Source organism: Salvelinus fontinalis, chromosome 32, assembly GCF_029448725.1.
Source record: "Salvelinus fontinalis isolate EN_2023a chromosome 32, ASM2944872v1, whole genome shotgun sequence".
NCBI lineage: Eukaryota > Metazoa > Chordata > Actinopteri > Salmoniformes > Salmonidae > Salvelinus > Salvelinus fontinalis.
The window spans coordinates 34,524,144-34,551,468 of record NC_074696.1 but is presented as its reverse complement, the minus strand read 5'-3'; the positions used below and the strand labels follow the sequence as shown (position 1 = coordinate 34,551,468).

Here is a 27,325-nt window from a genome sequence, read left to right as displayed (position 1 = left end):
AGACATTTCCCTCACTAACTTTAAACATCAGCTATCTGAGCATCTAACCGATCACTGCAGCTGTACATAGTCCATCTGTAAATTGCCCACACAATCTACCTACCTCATCCCCATATTGTTTTTTATTCACTTTTCTGCTCTTTTGCACACCAGTTTCACTACTTGCACATCATCATCTGCTCATCTATCACTCCAGTGTTAATCTGCTAAATTGTAATTACTTTGCTACTATGGTCTATTTATTGCCTTACCTCTTCACGCCATTTACACACACTGTATATAGACTTTCTTTTTTTCTATTGTGTTATTGACTGTGCGCTTGTTTATTCCATGTGTAACTCTGTGTTGTTGTTTGTGCCGCACTGCTTTGCTTTATCTTGGCCAGGTCGCAGTTGTAAATGAGAACTTGTTCTCAACTAGCTTAGCTGGTTAAATAGAGGTGAAATAAAAAAAAGAAAAGATAATTCGATTAGATATGCATCCAAATTGAAAGAGTGATATGTGACTTTGTTTGTTGTACTCAGTCAGTTGGAAATGTGCTTAGAGTTTTGAAACATGAGCCATTTTGATGATCTGTTTTGGTTTTTATGCTTAGATTTGTGAAACTGTACCAAATACATGATTGAAAAACACCATAAAGTGAAACACCCACTTTATCACCCAAACTGTCAAAACACACTGTGGTCAGAGGAGGGCGACAGAGTTTCAGTGGGAGTGTGTCTGCTTCTCACTACACTCTGACTGTCAGTGGAGTCCAGGCTGAAGATGCTGGAGATTACTACTGTCAGCAGATGTACAACGGGTTTCACTGTGTCAGAGCATCGTACAAAAACCTCCCTCAGCTATAGAGGAACTGCTCTGACTAGACAGCTGCAGAGCTACGGAGTCTCCTGTATTCTAAAGTATTCTAAACACCATTTCATCAAAATATGACACTACAATACGACAATGGAATTGGTTAGACTTGTCTATGGACTATGTTACTGTACATATCTCTCAATGTATTCTGCAAAAGTTGAAATTTGTGTAAACACACTGGGACCACTAAGGAAACAGAGATGTAAGAAATGATTGATTTTACAGGAAATGTTGAACAACATTCAGAAAAAGTCAAGATGTTTGTTGAACGTTTTGATTTAACTTCATATTATGAAAATCACCCATTTCAGTACAAAATGCATGAATATTGACCCAGTCCAAACCCAACTTCCCAACTATTCATCACCTACTCAACTTCTATACCCCTCCAACCCCAAAAGAGTGAATACAGTCATATTGATTCCATTCAAGAAGTACTACTTTGATATCACAATTATACATATCTGTCACAAATACATTTGGTTTACATATACAAGTTCATGAAAGATCTTAGATTGAAGTCCCCTATTTGAACATTATGCAAAGTCCAGTGTAATATCTGCTTCCCCAGCCCATGTTCAGTTCTCTAGTCAAACACACAGCTGCCCCAGTCCCAGAAGATTGAGGCTGAGAGATTGTGAGCTGTGGTGGGGTTGAAACTCAGATTTGCATGGGCAGGGAACTGCCATGCTCCCAGAATAGAGCAGCACCATAGCCAGATGTTCACCTGTCCCCAGAGAGTTTCAGTGATTTTAGAGCACATGGCTTCAGTATTAGAAATATCATGACGACCAGTGAGTTTATAGCTAATGGATTCAGTACTAGTAATATCATGACGACCAGTGAGTTTATAGCTAATGGATTCAGTACTAGTAATATCATGAAGACCAGTGAGTTTATAGCTAATGGATTCAGTATTAGAAATATCATGACGACCAGTGAGTTTATAGCTAATGGATTCAGTACTAGTAATATCATGAAGACCAGTGAGTTTATTGTACATGGTTTCAGTATTAGTATCACTGTAGATCACAGGAGGCTGCTGAGGGGAGGACGGCTCATAATAATGGCTGAAATGGAGTGAATGGAAGGGTATCAAACACATAGAAACCATATGTTTGATGAGTTCAATACTATTCCATTTATTCCATTCCAGTCGTCACTATGAGCCAGTCCTCCCAAATTAAGGTGCCACCAACCTCCTGTGCTGTAGATATCCCTTTGACTGGTACCAACTTTGGCCCAATCAGCCAAGCATTCATTGAGCGAAGCTATTTAACTGAAATGTAATAGTAAAATCCTTTTTCATGGAAGAGCTCTCCATTCCTCATGAAACTAAACAAATCACAAAGATCTCAATGTCTAACGGTGAAACTCATTAAATAATGATATCCAGGCAAACAATTTTAAAGATTGAATGTCTTTATTATCTCAACATGTTAGAACCAACAGCATTACAGCAATAAAGGGCATCACACACTTGATTAAGAAAGCCAAGCAGATCTATGACATCGGAATCAGAGAGATATGGATTCCCATACAGGGTCTAGCCCAGCACAAGTGTGCTAGTCACAGGAGGCTGCTGAAGGGAGGACGGCTCATAATAATGTCTGGAATGGAGTGAATGGAATGGTATGGATCACATAGAAACCATGTGTTTGATGAGTTCGATAACATTCCATGTATTCCATTTCAGCCATAACCATGAGCCCGTCCTCCCTATTTAAGGTGCCACCAACCTCCTGTGCTGCTAGTAGTGCTGGATCAGTAAGACGGCGAGGACAGAGTAAAAAGTGTAGAACAGAATAAAAACAGTGGAGTCAGAGGAGGAGCTCATTAATCAGAACACTGGTCTCTCCTCAGTGTCTCCGAGAGTGGAGTCTGGTAGCCCTGGGTGGCCTCACAGGTCACAGAGCCCACCTTCCTCCACTGGTCGGCAGGGAGGGTCAGGGTGCTGCTCCAGCTGTAGTGGCCGTCCTTCTCCAGGACCCCAGGGCTCCCGGTCACCTCCCAGGTGCTGCTACTGCTCCCATCCACCTTCCAGCTCAGCTTCCAGTCTGTGGGGAAGCCCTTGTTTGCCAGGCACATGAGAGTGGCCTTCCCCTGCTGCAGCTCCACACTGGAGGGGGGCAGGACCGTCATGGTGGGACGAACGTCACCTAGCAGACAGGTGGGAAGTTAGAGAGAGGGGAGCTGTCAATCAATCACCAGACTGATATGACAATAATGATACAGCAGTTTTACAGCTTAGCTTTAAACTAAGTTGGGTTTTTTTTCAGTAGGTTTCTGTCCCTCAAACACACAGCTTCTCAGTCTTTCTGTCACTCTTTCACTTCCCTCTGAGTAGCTACTGAAGCATATTATAACTATATGAGATTACTGAAAATACATTCAACTATCTTCAAACTTCAACTTTTTTTAAATGAAAATATTTCAGCACTCCTCCCTTTTTGTAATGGGATAAAATACTAGGAATCAAACTGCATTTCATTATTCATTATTATTATTATTTTAAAGAAAATTCCACAGAACGTATGACCAATTCTTAAATGATGATGTTTAAAATAATGCTGAGGAAGTAAATTCCAGTTGACCGTAACCATGTCAAAATAGTATTACATTTAAAGATGCATTATGCAGAAATCACTCCACCATTTCCTGGTTGCTAAAATTCTAATAGTTCACCTAACTTCAGTTTATGTGACAAAACAAGCAAGCATAGTGTAAGAGCATGGATCTCCAACCCTGTTCCTGTAGAGCTACTGTCCTGTAGATTTTCACTCCAACCCTGTTCCTGTAGAGCTACTGTCCTGTAGGTTTTCACTCCAACCCTGTTCCTGTAGAGCTACATTCCTGTAGAGCTACTGTCCTGTAGATTTTCACTCCAACCCTGTTCCTGTAGAGCTACTGTCCTGTAGGTTTTCACTCCAACCCTAATATAGTTCCTGTAGAGCTACTGTCCTGTAGGTTTTCACTCCAACCCTGTTCCCGGTAGAGCTACTGTCCTGTAGGTTTTCACTCCAACCCTAATATAGTTCACCTGATTCTAATTATTACCTGGTTGATAAGCTGAATCAGGTTAATTACAACTTGGGTTGGAGTGAAAACTTACAGGAGGGTAGCTCTCCAGGAACATGGTTGGTGAGCCCTGGTGTAACCAAAAGTATATTATTATGAACAGCAGAACTTTGTAAGATAACAGCACTTTGCAAAAGAGAGCAAACATCAAATAAAATTTCAAATAAGATAGCAATATAGCAAATAGATAGTAAAACTAAGGGGAATTTTTTTTATTAGATGTAGATGAACTTACTTCCAACATCCAGTCTAGTGCCTCCACCAAAAGTGTACCACAGTGATACAAACTCATGCAACGGCCAAACAAAAACCTTTGAAACTATAGAGACACAGCTCTCGCTCTTTGTAAACCTACATTTATCCAAACCACTCTCAGATTTCAACAATACCACTATTGTTCGAAACTAATACACACTTTATAAGCACCTTGTTTTATATATCATCTTGAAATGGCATTTTAATTTAACTCAATTTTCTTCTAAGGTTAATAAATACAACACAAATTCTTCAAAAATAAATACATATTTCCACTTTCAATTTAAGGTACATTTACATTTAAGTCATTTAGCAGACGCTCTTATCCAGAGCGACTTACAAGTACATACATTCATATTTTTTTGTACTGGTCCCCCGTGGGAATCAAACCCACAACCCTGGCGTTGCAAGCGCCATGCTCTACCAACTGAGCCACACGGGACTATGAATTGGGATTTTGATAGAGGTCAAGATCGAAAATGGAATACTTACTACCAACACTCAGTTTGGTCCCTCCACCAAAAGTCAACCACAGTGATAGAGTCTGATTGACTCGCAGTACAAAAACCTCCAGACAGACACAGAGGGGAACGTTTTTAACACAACATGGACCTGATCAATGAATCTTACTTTGTCACTGATGCCCCCTACTGGTATAGTCTGGAACTCCAGGAGATTAGACACATTCACGTTCCCCGTTCCCCAATAAACTTTCAACAGTATGAAAACTGCTGTGCACTATGTTGATAATATTTAATCATATTGTATCAAGTATTCAAAAAAAGAGCTTGATACATCAATGATGGAATGTGTCAGTATAAATACGTTTGTGTAATGACTTTCAGACAACACATGGAGGAGGATTTCAGAACTTTTCTTAATTACATTTACATTTAAGTCATTTAGCAGACGCTCTTATCCAGAGCGACTTACAAATTGGTGCATTCACCTTATGACATCCAGTGGAACAGCCACTTTACAACAGTGCATCTAAATCTTTTATCTTTTAATGACAGTGCAGTGATTTGTCAGGAGGAACATTTCCATAAAGAGACACTTTGCATTGGCATCACATGCTTCAGTGCTCTGGGAGTGTTTATAGCCCTGTGAGTTGAACACTTCCTGTGAGAGCTGTATTTCATTTGAACAGAACCCACGGCAACCATGACTTTCATCACCATCTTCATCTGGACTCTGGTCTGTTACGCACAAGGTGAGAGACATTTTGAACATTTTCAGAATGCAAGCATCATGTTGTAAATGAGGAATTACGGTTATAATCTTCCAAATATTTGACCTTCCTATATGTGATATTTTCCTTCTTTCTCTCTGCAGGGTCTTGGGGCCAGTATGTACTGACTCAGTCTGCAGCTCAATCAGTCCAGCCGGGTCAAACGGTGTCTATTGACTGTAGCGCCAGTAGTAAAGTTACTCAGTTCTCTGGCTCACAGTATTACCTGGCCTGGTACCATCAGACGTCTGGAGAAGCTCCTAAACTCCTGATCTATTTCACATCAGACAGGTTCACTGGAGTTTCCACCAGGTTCAGTGGCAGTGGGAGAGGAAATGGTGTTGACTTCACTCTGACCATCAGTAAAGTCCAGGCTGAGGATACAGGAGTTTACTACTGTCAGAGTCACCACAGTGGTCCTGTGTTCACACAGTGATTTAGAGCCGCACAAAAACCTTCCTCAGTCAGAGTCCACTGCTGCAGCTGGGACTTACTGCAGCTGGGACTTACTGCAGGTGCTGAGGGCGAAGACAATGACATGCGTCACTGAGTTCCACTGTACAAACACTCAACTCACTGGGCAGAAACTGGTTGAATCAACGCTGTTTCCACATCAATTAAATCAAACAAATCTTTGTGATGAAGTTGAATCAACATGGAAAACCAATTGGATTTGCAAAAAGTCATCGGCGTGAGGGCATTATGTATTTTTTTACCCAACTTTTAACCTAAATACAATGACATGGTAACATTTGTTGTTGATTTCACGTTGAATTCACGGTTAGTTGACAACTCAACCAAATGTAAATCAAAACTAGACTTCGAACTGTTGTCTGTGCCCAGTGTGAAGCTACAATTCATTATACACTGTGATCACAGGAGTATTGTATCAGATATTGCCCCACTATAGTATGATACAGCACCACTGTGGTCTCCATCTTGTACAGTAAATATACAGTGAAAAGACTATAGACAGACAGTGCAACTAGTGCTCCAATTATAAACTCAAGCCTCCTCACACACAGTCATCTGAACACCATGGGCCATTAGTAGTCAGTATTACATGATATCTATAGATCTGCAGCAAACCTGCAAGAAACCCCTTCCACCAAATACAACTAACAGTTAGCTTCACTATAAATGTTCTCTCTCGTTCAAATGAAGCTGAGAATGTTGAGTCAGAGATGATGTTAAGTCCATAGAGAATGACGTCATCTCTTGGTGGTGATGGTCATGGAGACAATAGTGTTCCTCTGTGGAGGAGGACCCGCTCTGTTGATGCTGGGAAACACTAGCAATAACATGTCAATAACACGTCTCTCTTCAGTCTGTGCTGCTGCTGTTCTCCTCCAGCTGCTGCTGGAACAGCAATACATACAGTTGAAGTTTACATACACCTTAGCCAAATACATTTAAACTCAGTTTTTCACAATGCCTGATATTTAATCCTAGTAAAAATTCCCTGTCTTCGGTCAGTTAGGATCACCACTTTATTTTAAGAATGTGAAATGTCAGAGTAATAGTAGAGAGAATTATTTATTTGAGCTTTTATTCACATTCCCAGTGGGTCAGACGTTTCCAAACACTCAATTAGTATTTGGTAGCATTGCCTTTAAATTGTATAACTTGGGTCAAACGCTTCGGGAAGCCTTCCACAAGCTTCCCACAATAAGTTGAGTGAATTTTGGCCCATTCCTCCTGACAGAGCTGGTGTAGCTGAGTCAGGTTTGTAGGCCTCCTTGCTCGCACATGCTTTTTCAGTTCTGCCCACAATTTTTTTTATGGGACTGAGGTCAGGGCTTTGTGATGGCCACTCCAGTACCTTGACTTTGTAGTCCTTAAGCCATTTTGCCACAACTTTGGACGTATGCTGGGGTCATTGTCCATTTGGAAGACCCATTTGCAACCAAGCTTCAACTTCCTGACTGATGCCTTGAGATGTTGCTTCAATATATCCACATCATTTCCTCCCTCATGATGCCATCTATTTTGTGAAGTGCACCCGTCCCTCCTGCAGCAAAGAACCCCCACAACATGATGCTGCCACCCCCGTGCTTCACGGCTGGGATGGTAATCTTTGGCTTGCAAGCCTGCCCCTTTTTCCTCCAACCATAACGATGGTCATTATGGCCAAACAGTTCTATTTTTGTTTCATCAGACCAGAGGACATTTCCCCAAAAAGTACTAATGTCAGGCGGTGGGTGTAGCTGGTGCATGAAGTCAGGCGCAGGAGAGCAGAGATGAGTGAACAACGCACTATACTGAATAAATAGCACAAAGTAAACATACCAATGTGCGAACAATGACGGTTACCACAAAACACGGGTGAAAACAGCACCCGGAAAAAAACAGCCGGAAACGTACCGACCTGAACAATAATGGGAAATGAAAACCAGGTGTGTGCGAAACAAAGACAAAAACAATGGAAAATGAAAAGTGGATCGGCGATAGCTAGAAGACCGGTGATGTCGACTGCCGAGCGCCGCCCGAACAAGGAGAGGAACCGACTTCGGCGGAAGTCGTGACAACTATCTTTGTCCCCATGTGCAGTTGCAAACCGTAGTCTGGCTTTTTATGGCGGTTTTGGAACAGTGACTTCTTCCTTGCTGAGTGGCCTTTCAGGTTAAGTTGATATAGGACTCGTTTTACTGTGGATATAGATACCTGTTTCCTCCAGCATCTTCACAAGGTCCTTTGCTGTTGTTCTGAGATTGATTTGCACATTTCGCACCAAAGTACGTTCAACTCTAGTAGACAGAACGTGTCTCCTTCCTGAGCGGTATGACGGCTGCATGGTCCCATGGTGTTTATACTTGCGTGCTATTGAATGTACAGATGAACATGGTACCTTCAGGCGTTTGGAAATTGCTCCCAAGGATGAACCAGACTTGTGGAGGTCTACAATTTTGGGAGGAGGGACCCTATAGAGTCTGTCTGAGGGGAGGAGGGACACTATCGTGTCTGTCTGAGGGGAGGAGGGACCCTATAGAGTCTGTCTGAGGGGAGGAGGGACCCTATAGAGTCTGTCTGAGGGGAGGAGGGACGGGATATAGTCTGTCTGAGGGGAGGAGGGACCCTATAGAGTCTGTCTGAGGGGAGGAGGGACCCTATAGAGTCTGTCTGAGTGGAGGAGGGAACCTATAGAGTCTGTCTGAGGGGAGAAGGGACCCTATAGAGTCTGTCTGAGGGGAGGAGGGACCCAATAGCGTCTGTCTGAGGGGAGGAGGGACGGGATAGAGTCTGTCTGAGGGGAGGAGGGACCCTATAGAGTCTGTCTGAGGGGAGGAGGGACCCTATAGAGTCTGTCTGAGGGGAGGAGGGACCCTATAGAGTCTGTCTGAGTGGAGAAGGGACCCTATAGAGTCTGTCTGAGGGGAGGAGGGACCCTATAGAGTCTGTCTGAGTGTAGAAGGGACCCTATAGAGTCTGTCTGAGGAGAGGAGGGACCCTATAGAGTCTGTCTGAGGGGAGAAGGGACCCTATAGAGTCTGTCTGAGGGGAGGAGGGACGGGAAAGAGTCTGTCTGAGGGGAGGAGGGACCCTATAGAGTCTGTCTGAGTGTAGAAGGGACCCTATAGAGTCTGTCTGAGGAGAGGAGGGACCCTATAGAGTCTGTCTGAGGGGAGAAGGGACCCTATAGAGTCTGTCTGAGGGGAGGAGGGACGGGAAAGAGTCTGTCTGAGGGGAGGAGGGACCCTATAGAGTCTGTCTGAGGGGAGGAGGGACCCTATAGAGTCTGTCTGAGGGGAGAAGGGACCCTATAGAGTCTGTCTGAGGGGAGGAGGGACCCTATAGAGTCTGTCTGAGGGGAGGAGGGACCCTATAGAGTCTGTCTGAGGGGAGGAGGGTCCCTATAGAGTCTGTCTGAGGGGAGGAGGGACCCTATAGAGTCTTGACTGAGGGGAGGAGGGACCCTATAGAGTCTGTCTGAGGGGAGGAGGGACCCTATAGAGTCTGTTTGAGGGGAGGAGGGACCCTATAGAGTCTTGACTGAGGGGAGGAGGGACCCTATAGAGTCTGTCTGAGGGGAGGAGGGACCCTATAGTGTCTGTCTGAGGGGAGGAGGGACCCAATAGTGTCTGTCTGAGGGGAGGAGGGACCCTATAGAGTCTGTCTGAGGGGAGGAGGGACCCTATAGAGTCTGTCTGAGGGGAGGAGGGACCCTATAGAGTCTGTCTGAGGGGAGGAGGGACCCAATAGTGTCTGTCTGAGGGGAGGAGGGACCCAATAGTGTCTGTCTGAGGGGAGGAGGGACCCTATAGAGTCTGTCTGAGGGGAGGAGGGACCCTATAGAGTCTGTCTGAGGGGAGGAGGGACCCTATAGAGTCTGTCTGAGGGGAGGAGGGACCCTATAGAGTCTGTCTGAGGGGAGGAGGGACCCTATAGAGTCTGTCTGAGTGGAGAAGGGACCCTATAGAGTCTGTCTGAGGGGAGGAGGGACCCTATAGAGTCTGTCTGAGTGGAGAAGGGACCCTATAGAGTCTGTCTGAGGGGAGGAGGGACCCTATAGAGTCTGTCTGAGTGGAGAAGGGACCCTATAGAGTCTGTCTGAGGGGAGGAGGGACCCTATAGAGTCTGTCTGAGTGTAGAAGGGACCCTATAGAGTCTGTCTGAGGAGAGGAGGGACCCTATAGAGTCTGTCTGAGGGGAGAAGGGACCCTATAGAGTCTGTCTGAGGGGAGGAGGGACGGGATAGAGTCTGTCTGAGGGGAGGAGGGACCCTATAGAGTCTGTCTGAGGGGAGGAGGGACCCTATAGAGTCTGTCTGAGGGGGGAAAGGACCCTATAGAGTCTGTCTGAGGGGAGGAGGGACCCTATAGAGTCTGTCTGAGGGGAGAAGGGACCCTATAGAGTCTGTCTGAGGGGAGGAGGGACCCTATAGAGTCTGTCTGAGGGGAGGAGGGACCCTTTAGAGTCTGTCTGAGGGGAGGAGGGACGGGATAGAGTCTGTCTGAGGGGAGGAGGGACCCTATAGAGTCTTGACTGAGGGGAGGAGGGACCCTATAGAGTCTTGACTGAGGGGAGGAGGGACCCTATAGAGTCTGTCTGAGGGGAGGAGGGACCCTATAGAGTCTTGACTGAGGGGAGGAGGGACCCTATAGAGTCTGTCTGAGGGGAGGAGGGACCCTATAGTGTCTGTCTGAGGGGAGGAGGGACCCAATAGTGTCTGTCTGAGGGGAGGAGGGACCCTATAGAGTCTGTCTGAGGGGAGGAGGGACCCTATAGAGTCTGTCTGAGGGGAGGAGGGACCCTATAGAGTCTGTCTGAGGGGAGGAGGGACCCAATAGTGTCTGTCTGAGGGGAGGAGGGACCCAATAGTGTCTGTCTGAGGGGAGGAGGGACCCTATAGAGTCTGTCTGAGGGGAGGAGGGACCCTATAGAGTCTGTCTGAGGGGAGGAGGGACCCTATAGAGTCTGTCTGAGGGGAGGAGGGACCCTATAGAGTCTGTCTGAGGGGAGGAGGGACCCTATAGAGTCTGTCTGAGGGGAGGAGGGACCCTATAGAGTCTGTCTGAGTGGAGAAGGGACCCTATAGAGTCTGTCTGAGGGGAGGAGGGACCCTATAGAGTCTGTCTGAGGGGAGGAGGGACCCTATAGAGTCTGTCTGAGGGGAGGAGGGACCCTATAGAGTCTGTCTGAGGGGAGAAGGGACCCTATAGAGTCTGTCTGAGGGGAGGAGGGACGGGATAGAGTCTGTCGGAGGGGAGGAGGGACCCTATAGAGTCTGTCTGAGGGGAGGAGGGACCCTATAGAGTCTGTCTGAGGGGAGAAGGGACCCTATAGAGTCTGTCTGAGGGGAGGAGGGACCCTATAGAGTTTGTCTGAGGGGAGAAGGGACCCTATAGAGTCTGTCTGAGGGGAGGAGGGACCCTATAGAGTCTGTCTGAGGGGAGGAGGGACCCTATAGAGTCTGTCTGAGGGGAGGAGGGACGGGATAGAGTCTGTCTGAGGGGAGGAGGGACCCTATAGAGTCTGTCTGATGGGAGGAGGGACCCTATAGAGTCTTGACTGAGGGGAGGAGGGACCCTATAGAGTCTGTCTGAGGTGAGGAGGGACCCTATAGTGTCTGTCTGAGCGGAGGAGGGACCCTATAGAGTCTGTCTGAGGGGAGGAGGGACCCTATAGAGTCTGTCTGAGGGGAGGAGGGACCCAATAGTGTCTGTCTGAGGGGAGGAGGGACCCAATAGTGTCTGTCTGAGGGGAGGAGGGACCCTATAGAGTCTGTCTGAGGGGAGGAGGGACCCTATAGAGTCTGTCTGAGGGGAGGAGGGACCCTATAGAGTCTGTCTGAGGGGAGGAGGGACGGGATAGATTCTGTCTGAGGGGAGGAGGGACCCTATAGAGTCTTGACTGAGGGGAGGAGGGACCCTATAGAGTCTGTCTGAGGGGAGGAGGGACCCTATAGTGTCTGTCTGAGGGGAGGAGGGACGGGATAGAGTCTGTCTGAGGGGAGGAGGGACCCTATAGAGTCTGTCTGAGGGGAGAAGGGACCCTATAGAGTCTGTCTGAGGGGAGGAGGGACACTATCGTGTCTGTCTGAGGGGAGGAGGAACCCTAATAAAGGACATGGGAGGGATCTGAAATAATTTTCTGAGCTTGTCTGATGACGGTCTATTCAAAAATAGTCTGCAGGGAGTGATGTTACCTCACACCCATGACCCTCAGGGCAGTTTGATAAATTGCCAATCCAGACTGTGATGCCGTATCTCAGGATTCTCTCTATGACCGCATGGTAGAATAGGAGCATTTTTTTCTGGTCAACTCCAAAATCCCTTAGTCTAGGTAGGAAATAGAGGCGTTGTTGGACTCCTTGTCCAAGTGTACACCCAGGTACTTATATGAACTAACCTGTGCTATGTTGGCATTGTGGACAACCACAGACACGTGGTCACCGACAGATTTGGGGTCAAACACCGTCTCCTCCGTTATCTTTACATTAAGGATGAGATGGTGCTCATCACACCAAATGACAAACCTTTGAATCTCTGACCTGTACACAGTAGTATCGGCATTTGTATATACATCAGAAAACGTGACAATATATCTGTCAGGGTTACTGCTAGTGCAAAATAAAACTAACAAACAATCAAAGAAACAAAAAGCCACAGGAGGTGGTGCATTCCAGGAGGCAGCTGTCCATCTTGTTTGCCTCAAACTCACAAGACTCCATTTCCCACATGCTCCAGTAAACCTCCATACCTCTGGACTGCATCACCTCCCTTGGGCGGCCGTTTGGAACAGATAAACAGGAGGGTTTAAATGGGCAGATCTCAAATCACATGAGATTATTATCCAATGGAAGCTCTCGCTGGGTTAATGAGGAAACTAGTCACACCTGTGACTCTCACCCACTTTTCTTGTGGAAGCACACTACACACCCACCACGGAGCCCCCAGCTTCCTCTCCCAGTGGCCTGAGCTGGCTTACGTTCAGGAGTCACTGGTACAACTCCGCCTCCTGGTCCTTCTGTTACCGCGATGACAGCACCGGCCCGATGCGCTCCTCCTCGGAAGAGTTATGATATCTATCCGTAAATAAGTCTATTCAATTTTCTCTTCCACATATATGCCTATGTCTGTATTTAATTGTCACTTTCAATATTGCCAAGCCCACCTCTCTAACCTTATGTCACATCTAAAGACATGTCTCACTATGCTTGTATCCAACAGTCTCGCTTGTTATTGTCAGGTCCATCCCTCTAACCTTATCTCCCTATCCCTATCCTCTCTTCCACAGCGCGGTCCCCTCCGTTCCCGTGCTCTTCTCCCCGCAGTCGTCTCCGGCCCTGGGCCCGTCGGAGCTGCAGCGCGGTGCAAGCGCCCTGGACCCCCGTCGCATCGCCCCCAGCTTCCTCTCCCAGGGGCCTGAGCTGCCCGACTTCCAGGAGTCCCTGGAGCAACTCCACCTCCTGGCCCGCTGTTACAGTGACGACAGCGGCGGCATGATGCTCTCCTCCTCAGAAGAGGACGACTATGTTTGACAGTGATGTTTGATTCACTGACAACCGCTGAACCGCAATAGTCATTTTCTTTCCTGTCTTCCGCGCTGTTAGTCCATAATGATTCTATGCACTCCATCCCATCTGAATTGATGGGTCTCGATTGACCTCGACTGGTATTGACAGACCCACCTAGTCCACATTGGATCTGATCGCTTTCGGACTCCATGACTCTTGATAAGGATTGTGTATTGTGGTTGGAATGAATGGACTGGCTGTTTGAGATGGTGACAGAAAACGGTTCTGGTAAAAGGTTGAGGTTTTAACTGACAAAAGATAATAGTTGGACAATGAAACTAACTCATTCCTGATGTAAGGTTCCGTACTTATTATTTTAGTCAGACTTGTGTTCTGTTTAGTTGTGTTCTTGAACGTAGCCTGTTTCTTTGTGTTCTTGAACGTTGCCCTGTCTTTCATTTTTGTTCATTGATTTCACCTGTGTTAGTTACTCACCTGGTCTCATCAGCTCCTTATTTAGTTCAGTTCATTCTGTTTGTGACTTTGTGAGGTATTGTTTGTTTAGACTCTACTAAGCCTTTTCCTAGCGTGTTTGTGAGAACCAGTATATTGCCTTCAGTCTTGGTTTTGATTCACCTGCTGATGATAATACTAATATTAATAATAATATATATGATAATATAGAAAATATAATATAAAAAAAAAATGCTCATAATCGACGATGTGAGGTAAAGAAACACGATAATGGAAGTATATGTGTATCTCCAAGTAAATGTGCTTTATACAAATGTCCAGTTGTTGTCAATAGCTTCCGAAATTAAGATAACAGAAGATAGCAGTCATGGTAGATTCATGCTAGAATCTGTTGCAGGGAAGAATTGTAGTTTTCCTAGCCTTATTTTGACACTAAATGGAAGCATTAAACTTTGGTCATACATTCAAAGAGAGCCAACAACACAGAGATGGATTAAATGCATTACACATCCATTTATCTGTCAAAAGTTCAAATCATTAAAACTTTTTGCACATGAAAAAATCACATTAAAAAAATGAATTATTTAATGGGGAAAAAATATATAAAAACTGTGTGGCTTGCCCCTAGACACAGCTAAAATCTACTTTATATGTTTTGCCTATAGCTTAAAACTATCTTCTCAGTGTCATGTGACTATTTATGAGAATCAGGTTGAGTGAAGCCTTAATGACAAAATTGGAAGTATCTAATTGTTAACCACAAACACAAATATCTCTCTCTCTGACTCAATCTCTATCACACACACACACAGCTTTGTCAGGAGGAAGCTGGCCAGAGGCAGTTAACCCACATCAGTTTCCTCATTACTACTCTATGACAAGAGAAGATAACAAACTTGTGAGGATTTCAAGAACGAGAAACTAAAGAATTAGATGTCTAAAGTCTACTGTCTTCAAGATAGCTCTTATTCTTTCACGGACAATGGTGAACATGAACTCCTCCAGCAACTCTAGCTTGGACTCCACCTCCCCGGATTCGGGCCGCCTGATTTCGAGTACCGTCCTGGGGTTGTGCTGTGCGCTTGGCCTCCCTGGTAACATAGCTGTCCTGGTGGTCATCCTGCGCCGCTCGTCCCGACGCCCCAACTTCACCCTGTGCCTCATGCTGAACCTGGCTTCCTCCGACATCCTGTGCCTGGCCACGGTGCCCGTGTGGATCTATACTCTCCTGCACGGCTGGACTCTGGGCCGTGCTGCATGCAAGTTAGCCACGTTCCTGCTCTATCTCAGCCTGTATGCTAACGTGCTAACTGTCACTCTACTCGGTGTCCAGCGCTACCTCCAGGTGCTATACCCGCAGATGTGGAACAGGCTGGGGCGCAAGGGGGAGGTGGTGCTGCTCCTGGCCCTGTGGGGGCTCGCCTGTGCTCTGACTGCTCCCGCCGTTGCCACTCGCGATGTGCGCAATGGCGAGCTCAAGTGCCAGCGACACACGGGTTCCGATGCTGAAAGAGTTGCTGTCCTCGTCTTGGAGACCCTTTTAGGGTTCGTGATTCCGTTCTCTGTGCTGGTCACGTCCTACTGCTGCCTCCACCGGCGGGTGAACCAGACTGCGCTGTTCAGCAGTGCAAAGTTGACGCGGCTGGTCACCAGTGTGGTGGTCGCCTTTTTCATCCTCTGGATCCCTGTGCACATTGTCAATGTGGTGGACATCGCCGGCATTGTGCTGCAGACTTCCTGGCCAGAGGCGTCGGCAGCGCTGCTGAGCCACAGAAGCGCAGCAGCGCGTGTCGTCCGGAGCTTTACGTTTTTTAACAGCTGCCTGGACCCCTTCCTGTACGCCTTCGCCTCGAGGAGAATCCGTGAGCAGCCCAAGTCGTCGTCGAGGGGCGACAGCAGGATGCAGGTCACAAATATCTGATGTCTGAAGCTGTGCTCTGCTGGTGTGACTAAAGGCCAACCCCTAATTCTAACCCTCAGCCTACCCATAATCAACCCCCCTAACCCTAACCTTAACAAATCAGGGTACTCTAAAAAAATAAATAGCTTTTTTTAGGCGTTCTTGACTTGGTTTTTAGAGCAGCCAAATTAGAGTCCCATTGCACCTGCTATTTTGTCCTCAACAAAACCTACGTTTTGGGTTGCTGACTGTATAGGCTGTACTTCTAGGTATCCATAGGTTAGCCTAGATTTGTTATTTCGGTGATCTAACGCCCTTCAAGCTTGACCTCCATTGGTCAAAGCCTAAATTGTATTGCTTCTGTCAGTTTTCCCATGAATAAATACATATATTTGGTTACCATGAATAAGTTTCTCTTATAGTACATGTACTTCTGCTTTGGTTCAGAGAAGCTCCAAGCTTAGTGTCTTGGAATATTTCGTCATACTTGTGAAGTTGCCTCATTGTATGTCAAAATTAGGTATTTGAGCAGTGAGGCACAATGGAAAAACACACTAGATCTATGCAACAACATTTCTACCTAAATTGATCAATTAAAGCATGCATTCCAAACCTTACACCACTCGGATGCCCAATATGGGTTCAACCATTTCAGTTTCAGTCTAAGACGCAACAAGTAGTGAGCCAATTTGCCAAAACTGCGGAAAAAAATTATTCTGAACCAAATGAAGATAGAACTTACCATATGTCAGATGTAACAACACATTTGGTACACGGACAAACAACTTTATCTGCACCCAAAGGAACATACCTTGAGGTTCAAAATGAGAAAAAAAGCTTGAGATTGACATACTGTAGTTTAAAACATATTATGAAAGTATAAACAGTTTTTTGGGGGTTATGATCAGGTGGTATAAATCATGAGCTGACGAACACCCAGCATTTAATGTAGAGGTGCTGACTAACTGTATAAATAGAAAGAGAGAAAGTAGTACACTCTACATAGATCTAGTGGCCCCGTGTGGCTCAGTTGGTAGAGCATGGCGCTTGCAACGCCAGGGTTGTGTGTTCGATTCCCACGGGGGGCCAGTACAAAAAAAGTATGAATGTATGTACTTGTAAGTCGCTCTGGATAAGAGCGTCTGCTAAATGACTTAAATGTAAATGTAGATATGCGTCACACACCCTGCAAATGCTCCCAACAACTTAATGGGTATATAGAGTGTAACTTTCTTTTTATACGGTTCTGGGGAACTTGCACATTTTCAGATGTAAGTGGTATATTTTCAAAACTCTAAGTACAAATCTCGAAATTCATAACACTTGTAATGCCCTCTATCTTATGTTCAGAACTTTGATTGTGCATTCATTGGGGTTTCACAGGCCTTTCACTCTTGAGTCATTCAAGCAAAATCAAATCTAACTTGCTATTCTTTTTGAGGTGCTGAATGGAAAGAAGAGTAGATGGTAAATATCATTTCAAATTATAGTAGAGGGTAAATATAATTTTCCACAGAGTATTTGACCATAACTTGACATGCACAATGTTTTAAATCATTTGAATCCAATGGCAGGTTGTGAGCATGTTCAGAAATACAGTGCCTTCAGAAAGTGTTCACACCCCTTGACATTTTCCACAGTTTTTTTCCAGCCTGAATTTAAAATAGATGAAATAAGATTTTGTGTCACTGGCCTACGCACAATCTCCCTTAATGTCAAAGTCAAATAATGTTCTAAGAAATGTTTACAAATTAATAAAAAGGGAAAGCTGAATTGTCTTGAGTCAATAAGTATTCAACCCTTTTGTTATGGCAATCCTAAATAAGTTCAGGATACAAAATGTAGCTATTGAATTTATTTAGTTACCCTTTGGATGGTGCATCAATACACCCAGTCACTACAAAGATACAAGCGTCCTTCCTAACTCAGTTGCCGGAGAGGAAGGAATTTCACCATGAGGCCAATGGGGACTTTAAAACAGTTACAGAGTTTAATGGCTGTGATAGGAGAAATCGGAGAATGGATCAACAACATTGTAGTTACTCCACAATACTAATCTAATTGACAAAGTAAAAAGAAGGAAGCCTGTACAGAATACAAATATTTCAAAACATGCATCCTGTTTGCAACAAGGCACAAAAATAATACTTCAAAAAAATTGCAATTAATTCTTTGTCCTGAATACGAAGTGTTATGTTCGGGGCAAATCCAATACAACACATTACTGAGTACCACTCTCCACATTTTCAAACATAGTGGTAACTGCTTCATGTTATGGGTATGCATGTAATCGTTATGGACCTGGGAGTTTTTCAGGATAAAAAATAAATGGAATGGAGCCAAGCACAGGTAAAATCCTATAGGAAAACCTGGTTCAGTCTGCTTTCCACCAGACAGTGGGAAACATATTCACCTTTCAGCAGTACTATAACCTAAAATGAGGCAAATCTACACTGGAGTTGCTTACCAAGAGGACAGTAAATGTTCCGGAGTGGCAGAGGTACAGTTTTGACTTAAAAAATCTATGGCAAAACCTAAACATTTTTATTTATCAATGATCAACAACCAATTTGACAGAGCTTGAAGAATTTTCAAAAGAGTAATGGGGAAATGTTGCACAATCCAAGTGTGGACAGCTCTTAGAGACTTACCCAGAAAGACACACAGCTGTAATCACTGGCAAAGGTGGTTCTACAAAGTATTGACTCATGGGTGGGCAAACTTATGTAAATGAGCTGTTTCTATATTTCATTTTCAATACATTGCCAAAGTTTTCCAAAACATGTTTTCACTTGGTCATTATGGGGTATTGTGTGTAGGTCAGTGAGGAAACTATTTTTAAATGCATTTTGAATTCAGGCTGTAACACAACATAATGTGGCATAATTCAAGGGGTATGAATACTTCCTGAAGGCACTGTATGTCAGTCTTATAGTTTTATTATCCTTATACAGTACATACTGTACGTAGGAGTATTGTAAAGCAGTTGGCTACTTTAAAACTGTAGCACGGCGTTGAATACCATTTATTATATTTTGGTGATCAAATGGTTGTATCTTTTTAATGAGGTACACAAAACAGATACACATGGACAGAAAAACAAGTGATGAGACCGAACAAGACAAACAGTTCCCGTTCCACCCCCGAACCACAGGACTTCCCCAACCCAAAGTTAGATTAGTGGTTCACAATAGTGGTCTTTTTACAGAGTCATGTTGTATGCCATTTCTGCCCCATGCAACATTGTGCAAAATCAGCTTCTCTACTGATACAGTATCGCCTGTCTCTCTGCTTGAAATTCATCAGCTTGCAATGTATCAATGAAATTCAGCTGATGACTGGAATATATTGTTATATACAACCCAGGTATTTCAACAGTACATTGTACACTATAATTAAGCAATAAGGCACGAGGGTGTGTGGTATATGGCCAATATACCACGGCTAAGGGCTGTTCGTAAGCACGACGCAACTCGGAGTGCCCGGATACAGCCCTTAGCCGTGGTATATTGGCCATATACCACAACCCCCCAAGGTTGCTATTATACACTGGTTACCAACGTAATTTGAGCAAATGAAAATGGTTGATGTAGAATAATTATGTAGTATTTACAGCCACATTCATATATAGTTTGGTTTTACCTTCCGACATAAATTGATGTCAAATTTCTACATTTACGAGGTAAAAATATAGAAATGTACAGTGTTTAGCAGTTATACGTTAACCAGGCACTACATTATTTTGGTTTGGTAGTTATCATTTTTGAGCAGTTTGATTAATTAAGTGATAGTTAATTGCATTGTTAGCAAATTACAAGGAAATCATATCAGAAGTAAGTGAATATTTCATTTTGAACAGCAGATACAAATCAGCTGGGCTAGACAATCTGGACCCTCTCTTTTTAAAATTATCCGCAGCAATTGTTGCAACCGCTATTACCAGTCTGTTCAACCTCTCTTTCGTATCGTCCGAGATCCCTAAAGATTGGAATGCTGCCGCGGTCATCCCCCTCATCAAAGGGGATGACACTCTAGACCCAAACTGTTATAGACCTATATCCATCCTGCACTGCCTTTCTATAGACTTCGAAAGCAGAAGTTAACAAACAGATCACCAACCATTTAGAATCCCACCGTACCTTCTCCGTTGTACAATCCGATTTCCGAGCTGGTCATGGGTGCACCCCAGCCATTCTCAAGGTGCTAAACGATATCATAACCGCCATCGATAAAAGACAGTACTCTGCAGCCGTCTTCATCGACCTGGCCAAGGCTTTCGACTCTGTCAATCACCGTATTCTTATCGGCAGACTCAATCGCCTTGGTTTCTCAAATGACTGCCTCGCCTGGTTCACCAACTACTTCGCAGTCAGAGTTCAGTGTGTCAAATCAGAGGGCCTGTTGTCCGGACCTCTGGCAGTCTCTATGGGGGTACCACAGGGTTCAATTCTCGGGCCAATTCTTTTCTCTGTATATATCAACGATGTCGCTCTTTCTGCGGGTGATTCCCTGATCCACCTCTACGCAGACGACATCATTCTGTATACATCTGGCCCTTCTTAGGACACTGTGTTAACTAACCTCCAAACGAGCTTCAATGCCATACAACACTCCTTCCATGGCCTCCAATTGCTCTTTAAAGCTAGTAAAACCAAATGCATGCTTTTAAACTGTTCGCTGCCCGCATCCGCCCGCACGACTAGCATCACTACTCTGGACGGTTCTGACCTAGAAAACGTGGACAACTACAAATACCTAGGTGTCTGGCTAGACTGTAAACTCTCCTTCCAGACTCATATCAAACATCTCCAATCCAAAATCAAATCTAGAATCGGCTTTCTATTTCGTAACAATACCTCCTTCACTCACGTCGCCAAACTTACCCTAGTAAAACTGACTATCCTACTGATCTTCGACTTCGGCGCTGTCATCTACAAAATAGCTTACAATACTATACTCAGCAAACTGGATGCAGTCTATCACAGTGCCACCCGTTTTGTTACCAAAGCCCCTTATACCACCCACCATTGTGACCTGTATGCTCTAATCGGCTGGCCCTCGCTACATATTCGTAGCCAGACCCACTGGCTCCAGGTCATCTATAAGTCTATGCTAGGTAAAGCTCCTTATCTCAGCTCACTGGTCACGATAACAACACCCACCCGTAGCACGTGCTCCAGCAGGTATATCTCACTGGTCATCCCCAAAGCCAACACCTACTTTAGCTGCCTTTCCTTCCAGTTCTCTTCTGCCAGTGACTGGAACGAATTGCAAAAATCGCTGAAGTTGGAGACTTACATTTCCCTCACTAACTTTAAACATCAGCTATCATCAGAGCATCTAACCGATCACTGCAGCTGTACATAGTCCATCTGTAAATAGCCCACCCAATCTACCTACCTCATCCCCATATTGTTTTTATTCACTTTTCTGCTCTTTTGCACACCAGTTTCACTACTTGCACATCATCATCTGCTCATCTATCACTCCAGTGTTAATCTGCTAAATTGTAATTACTTTGCTACTATGGCCTATTTATTGCCTTACCTCTTCACGCCATTTGCACACACTGTATATAGACGTTCTTTTTTTCTATTGTGTTATTGACTGTGCGCTTGTTTATTCCATGTGTAACCCTGTGTTGTTGTTTTTGTCGCACTGCTTTGCTTTATCTTGGCCAGGTCGCAGTTGTAAATGAGAACGTGTTCTCAACTAGCTTAGCTGGTTAAATAGAGGTGAAATAAAAAAAAGAAAAGATAATTCGATTAGATATGCATCCAAATTGAAAAAGTGATATGTGACTTTGTTTGTTGTACTCAGTCAGTTGGAAATGTGCTTAGAGTTTTGAAACATGAGCCATTTTGATGATCTGTTTTGGTTTTTATGCTTAGATTTGTGAAACTGTACCAAATACATGATTGAAAAACACCATAAAGTGAAACACCCACTTTATCACCCAAACTGTCATAACACACTGTGGTCAGAGGAGGGCGACAGAGTTTCAGTGGGAGTGTATCTGCTTCTCACTACACTCTGACTGTCAGTGGAGTCCAGGCTGAAGATGCTGGAGATTACTACTGTCAGCAGATGTACAACGGGTTTCACTGTGTCAGAGCATCGTACAAAATCCTCCCTCAGCTATAGAGGAACTGCTCTGACTAGACAGCTGCAGAGCTACGGAGTCTCCTGTATTCTAAAGTATTCAAAACACCATTTCATCAAAATATGACACTACAATACGACAATGGAATTGGTTAGACTTGTCTATGGACTATGTTACTGTACATATCTCTCAATGTATTCTGCAAAAGTTGAAATTTGTGTGAACACACTGGGACCACTAAGGAAACAGAGATGTAAGAAATGATTGATTTTACAGGAAATGTTGAACAACATTCAGAAAATGTCAAGATGTTTGTTGAAAGTTTTGATTTAACTTCATATTATGAAAATCACCCATTTCAGTACAAATGCATGAATATTGACCCTGTCCAAATCCAACTTCCCAACTATTCATCACCTACTCAACTTCTATACCCCTCCAACCCCAAAAGAGTGAATACAGTCATATTGATTCCATTCAAGAAGTACTACTTTGATATCACGATTATACATATCTGTCACAAATACATTTGGTTTAAATATACAAGTTCATGAAAGATCTAAGATTGAAGTCCCCTATTTGAACATTATGCAAAGTCCAGTGTAATATCTGCTTCCCCAGCCCATGTTCAGTTCTCTAGTCAAACACACAGCTGCCCCAGTCCCAGAAGATTGAGGCTGAGAGATTGTGAGCTGTGGTGGGGTTGAAACTCAGATTTGCATGGGCAGGGAACTGCCATGCTCCCAGAATAGAGCAGCACCATAGCCAGATGTTCACCTGTCCCCAGAGAGTTTCAGTGATTTTAGAGCACATGGCTTCAGTATTAGAAATATCATGACGACCAGTGAGTTTATAGCTAATGGATTCAGTACTAGTAATATCATGACGACCAGTGAGTTTATAGCTAATGGATTCAGTACTAGTAATATCATGAAGACCAGTGAGTTTATAGCTAATGGATTCAGTATTAGAAATATCATGACGACCAGTGAGTTTATAGCTAATGGATTCAGTACTAGTAATATCATGAAGACCAGTGAGTTTATAGCTAATGGATTCAGTACTAGTAATATCATGAAGACCAGTGAGTTTATTGTACATGGTTTCAGTATTAGTATCACTGTAGATCACAGGAGGCTGCTGAGGGGAGGACGGCTCATAATAATGGCTGAAATGGAGTGAAAGGAAGGGTATCAAACACATAGAAACCATATGTTTGGTGAGTTCAATACTATTCCATTTATTCCATTCCAGTCGTCACTATGAGCCAGTCCTCCCAAATTAAGGTGCCACCAACCTCCTGTGCTGTAGATATCCCTTTGACTGGTACCAACTTTGGCCCAATCAGCCAAGCATTCATTGAGCGAAGCTATTTAACTGAAATGTAATAGTAAAATCCTTTTTCTTGGCAGAGCTCTCCATTCCTCATGAAACTAAACAAATCACAAAGATCTCAAAGTCTAATGTTAAAACTCATTAAATAATGATATCCAGGCAAACAATTTTAAAGACTGAATGTCTTTATTATCTCAACATGTTAGAACCAACAGCATTACAGCAATAAAGGGCATCACACACGTGATAAAGAAAGCCAAGCAGATCTATGACATCGGAATCAGAGAGATATGGATTCCCATACAGGGTCTAGCCCAGCAGAAGTGTGCTAGTCACAGGAGGCTGCTGAGGGGAGGACGGCTCATAATAATGTCTGGAATGGAGTGAATGGAATGGTATGGATCACATAGAAACCATGTGTTTGATGAGTTCGATACCATTCCATGTATTCCATTTCAGCCATAACTATGAGCCCGTCCTCCCTATTTAAGGTGCCACCAACCTCCTGTGGCGCTAGTAGTGCTGGATCAGTAAGACGGCGAGGACAGAGTAAAAAGTGTAGAACAGAATAAAAACAGTGGAGTCAGAGGAGGAGCTCATTAATCAGAACACTGGTCTCTCCTCAGTGTCTCCGAGAGTGGAGTCTGGGAGCCCTGGGTGGCCTCACAGGTCACAGAGCCCACCTTCCTCCACTGGTCGACAGGGAGGGTCAGGGTGCTGCTCCAGCTGTAGTGGCCGTCCTTCTCCAGGACCCCAGGGCTCCCGGTCACCTCCCAGGTGCTGCTACTGCTCCCATCCACCTTCCAGCTCAGCTTCCAGTCTGTGGGGAAGCCCTTGTTTGCCAGGCACATGAGAGTGGCCTTCCCCTGCTGCAGCTCCACACTGGAGGGGGGCAGGACTGTCATGGTGGGACGAACGTCACCTAGCAAACAGGTGGGAAGTTAGAGAGAGGGGAGCTGTCAATCAATCACCAGACTGATATGACAATAATGATGCAGCAGTTTTACATCTTAGCTTTAAAATAAGATGGTTTTTTTTTCAGTAGGTTTCTGTCCCTCAAACACACAGCTTCTCAGTCTTTCTGTCACTCTTTCACTTCCCTCTGAGTAGCTACTGAAGCATATTATAACTATATGAGATTACTGAAAATACATTAAATTATCTTCAAAACTTAAACTTTTTTTAAAATGAAAATATTTCAGCACTCCTCTCCCTTTTTGTAATGGGATAAAATACTAGGAATCAAACTGCATTTCATTATTCATTATTATTATTATTTTAAAGAAAATTCCACAGAACGTATGACCAATTCTTAAATGATGATGTCTAAAATAATGCTGAGGAAGTAAATTCCAGTTGACCGTAACCATGGCAAAATAGTATTACATTTAAAGATGCATTATGCAGAAATCACTCCACCATTTCCTGGTTGCTAAAATTCTAATAGTTCACCTAGCTTCAGTTTATGTGACAAAACAAGCAAGCATAGTGTAAGAGCATGGATCTCCAACCCTGTTCCTGTAGAGCTACTGTCCTGTAGGTTTTCACTCCAACCCTGTTCCTGTAGAGCTACTGTCCTGTAGATTTTCACTCCAACCCTGTTCCTGTAGAGCTACTGTCCTGTAGGTTTTCACTCCAACCCTGTTCCGGTAGAGCTACTGTCCTGTAGGTTTTCACTCCAACCCTAATATAGTTCACCTGATTCTAATAATTACCTGGTTGATAAGCTGAATCAGGTTAATTACAACTTGGGTTGGAGTGAAAACTTACAGGAGGGTAGCTCTCCAGGAACATGGTTGGTGAGCCCTGGTGTAACCAAAAGTATATTATTATGAACAGCAGAACTTTGTAAGATAACAGCACTTTGCAAAAGATAGCAAACATCAAATAAAATGTCAAATAAGATAGCAATATAGCAAATAGATAGTACAACTAAGGGGGAAAAAGAAATTAGATGTAGATGAACTTACTTCCAACATCCAGTCTAGTGCCTCCACCAAAAGTGTACCACAGTGATACAAACTCATGCAACGGCCATACAAAAACCTTTGAAACTATAGAGACACGGCTCTCGCTCTTTGTAAACCTACATTTATCCAAACCACTCTCAGATTTCAACAATACCACTATTGTTCGAAACTAATAAACACTTTATAAGCACCTTGTTTTATATATCATCTTGAAATGGTATTTTAATTTAACTAAATTTTCTTCTAAGGTTAATAAATACAACACAAATTCTTCAAAAATAAATACATATTTCCACTTTCAATTTAAGGTAGTTGTAAGTGTTAAGAAAATGAATTGGGATTTTGATAGAGGGCAAGATCGAAAATGGAATACTTACTACCAACACTCAGTTTGGTCCCTCCACCAAAAGTCAACCACAGTGATAGAGTCTGATTGACTCGCAGTACAAAAACCTCCAGACAGACACAGAGGGGAACGATTTTAACACAACATGGACCTGATCAATGAATCTTACTTTGCCACTGATGCCCCCTACTGGTACAGTCTGGAACTCCAGGAGATTGGACACATTCACGTTCCCCGTTCCCCAATAAACTTCAACAGTATGAAAACTGCTGTGCACTATGTTGATAATATTTAATCATATTGTAACAAGTAATCATGAAAAGAGCTTGATACATCAATGATGGAATGTGTCAGTAAAAATACTTTTTTGTAATGACTTTCAGACAACACATGGAGGAGGATTTCAGAACTTTTCTCAATGACAGTGCAGTGATTTGCCAGGAGGAACATTTCCATAGAGAGACACTTTGCATTGGCATCACATGCTTCAGTGCTCTGGCAGTGTTTATAGCCCTGTGAGTTGAACACTTCATGTGAGAGCTGTATTTCATTTGAACAGAACCCACGGCAACCATGACTTTCATCACCATCTTCATCTGGACTCTGGTCTGTTACGCACAAGGTGGGAGAGATTTTGAACATTTTCAGAATGCAAGCATCATGTTGTAAATGAGGAATTACGGTTATAATCTTCCAAATATTTGACCTTCCTAAATGTGATATTTTCCTTCTTTCTCTCTGCAGGGTCTTGGGGCCAGTATGTATTGACCCAGTCTGCAGCTCAATCAGTCCAGCCGGGTCAAACTGTCTCTATTGACTGTAGCGCCAGTAGTAAAGTTACTCAGTACTCTGGCTCACAGTATTACCTGGCCTGGTACCATCAGACGTCTGGAGAAGCTCCTAAACTCCTGATCTATCTCACATCAGACAGGTTCACAGGAGTTTCCACCAGGTTCAGTGGCAGTGGGAGAGGAAATGGTGTTGACTTCACTCTGACCATCAGTAAAGTCCAGGCTGAGGATACAGGAGTTTACTACTGTCAGAGTCGCCACAGTGGTCCTGTGTTCACACAGTGATTTAGAGCCGCACAAAAACCTCCCTCAGTCAGAGTCCACTGCTGTAGCTGGGACTTACTGCAGGTGCTGAGGGCGAAGACAATGACATGCGTCACTGAGTTCTACTGTACAAACACTCAACCCACTGGGCAGAAACTGGTTGAATCAACGCTGTTTCCACATCAATTAAACCAAACAAATCTTTGTGATGAAGTTGAATCAACATGGAAAACCAATTGGATTTGCAAAAAGTCATCGGCGTGAGGGCATTATGTCTTTTTTTACCCAACTTTTAACCTAAATACAATGACATGGTAACATTTGTTGTTGATTTCACGTTGAATTCACGGTTAGTTGACAACTGAACCAAATCTAAATCAAAACTAGACGTTGAACTGTTGTCTGTGCCCAGTGTGAAGCTACAATTCATTATACACTGTGACCACAGGAGTATTGTATCAGATATTGCCCCACTATAGTATGATACAGCACAACTGTGGTCTCCATCTTGTACAGTAAATATACAGTGAAAAGACTATAGACAGACAGTGCAACTAGTGCTCCCATTATAAACTCAAGCCTCCTCACACACAGTCATCTAAACACGATGGGCCATTAGTAGTCAGTATTACATGATATCTATTGATCTGCAGCAAACCTGCAAGAACCCCCTTACACCAAATACAACTAACATTTAGCTTCACTATAAATGTTCTTTCTCGTTCAAATGATGAACCTGAGAATGTTGAGTCAGAGATGATGT

The 27,325-nt window shown here is 43.8% G+C and overlaps 2 protein-coding genes and 2 gene segments (V, D, J or C); 2 read left to right on the top strand and 2 right to left on the bottom strand.

The window, feature by feature from the left end:
• Nucleotides 1–2,262: 2,262 nt before the first annotated feature.
• On the bottom strand, nt 2,263–5,962 carry LOC129830588 (Ig kappa-b4 chain C region-like). The segment is given in 3 exon segments: nt 2,263–3,017; nt 4,684–4,803; nt 5,878–5,962. Coding segments are annotated over 3 exon segments (528 nt in total).
• Nucleotides 5,963–11,819: 5,857 nt separating this feature from the next.
• On the top strand, nt 11,820–14,470 carry LOC129831140 (protein misato homolog 1-like). The gene is made up of 2 exons (XM_055894212.1): nt 11,820–12,953; nt 13,160–14,470. The coding sequence occupies exons 1-2, from the start codon at nt 12,901–12,903 to the stop codon at nt 13,401–13,403; spliced, it is 297 nt and encodes a 98-aa protein (XP_055750187.1). The 5' UTR covers nt 11,820–12,900; the 3' UTR covers nt 13,404–14,470.
• Nucleotides 14,471–14,710: 240 nt separating this feature from the next.
• Nucleotides 14,711–16,152, top strand: LOC129831139 (leukotriene B4 receptor 1-like). The gene has a single exon (XM_055894210.1). The coding sequence runs from the start codon at nt 14,836–14,838 to the stop codon at nt 15,772–15,774; it is 939 nt and encodes a 312-aa protein (XP_055750185.1). The 5' UTR covers nt 14,711–14,835; the 3' UTR covers nt 15,775–16,152.
• A 7,203-nt stretch (nt 16,153–23,355) lies between these two features.
• On the bottom strand, nt 23,356–26,082 carry LOC129830587 (Ig kappa-b4 chain C region-like). The segment is given in 3 exon segments: nt 23,356–24,113; nt 25,539–25,658; nt 26,070–26,082. Coding segments are annotated over 3 exon segments (456 nt in total).
• Between the last annotated feature and the right edge of the window lie 1,243 nt (nt 26,083–27,325).

Coding starts and splice junctions, on each gene's coding strand:
- LOC129831140 (XM_055894212.1), top strand. CDS start 12,901: ATGACAGCACCGGCCCGATGCGCTCCTCCTCGGAAGAGTTATGATATC. Junction 12,954..13,159: donor AAGAGTTATGATATCTATCC/GTAAATAAGTCT, acceptor TCTCTTCCACAG/CGCGGTCCCCTCCGTTCCCG.
- LOC129831139 (XM_055894210.1), top strand. CDS start 14,836: ATGGTGAACATGAACTCCTCCAGCAACTCTAGCTTGGACTCCACCTCC.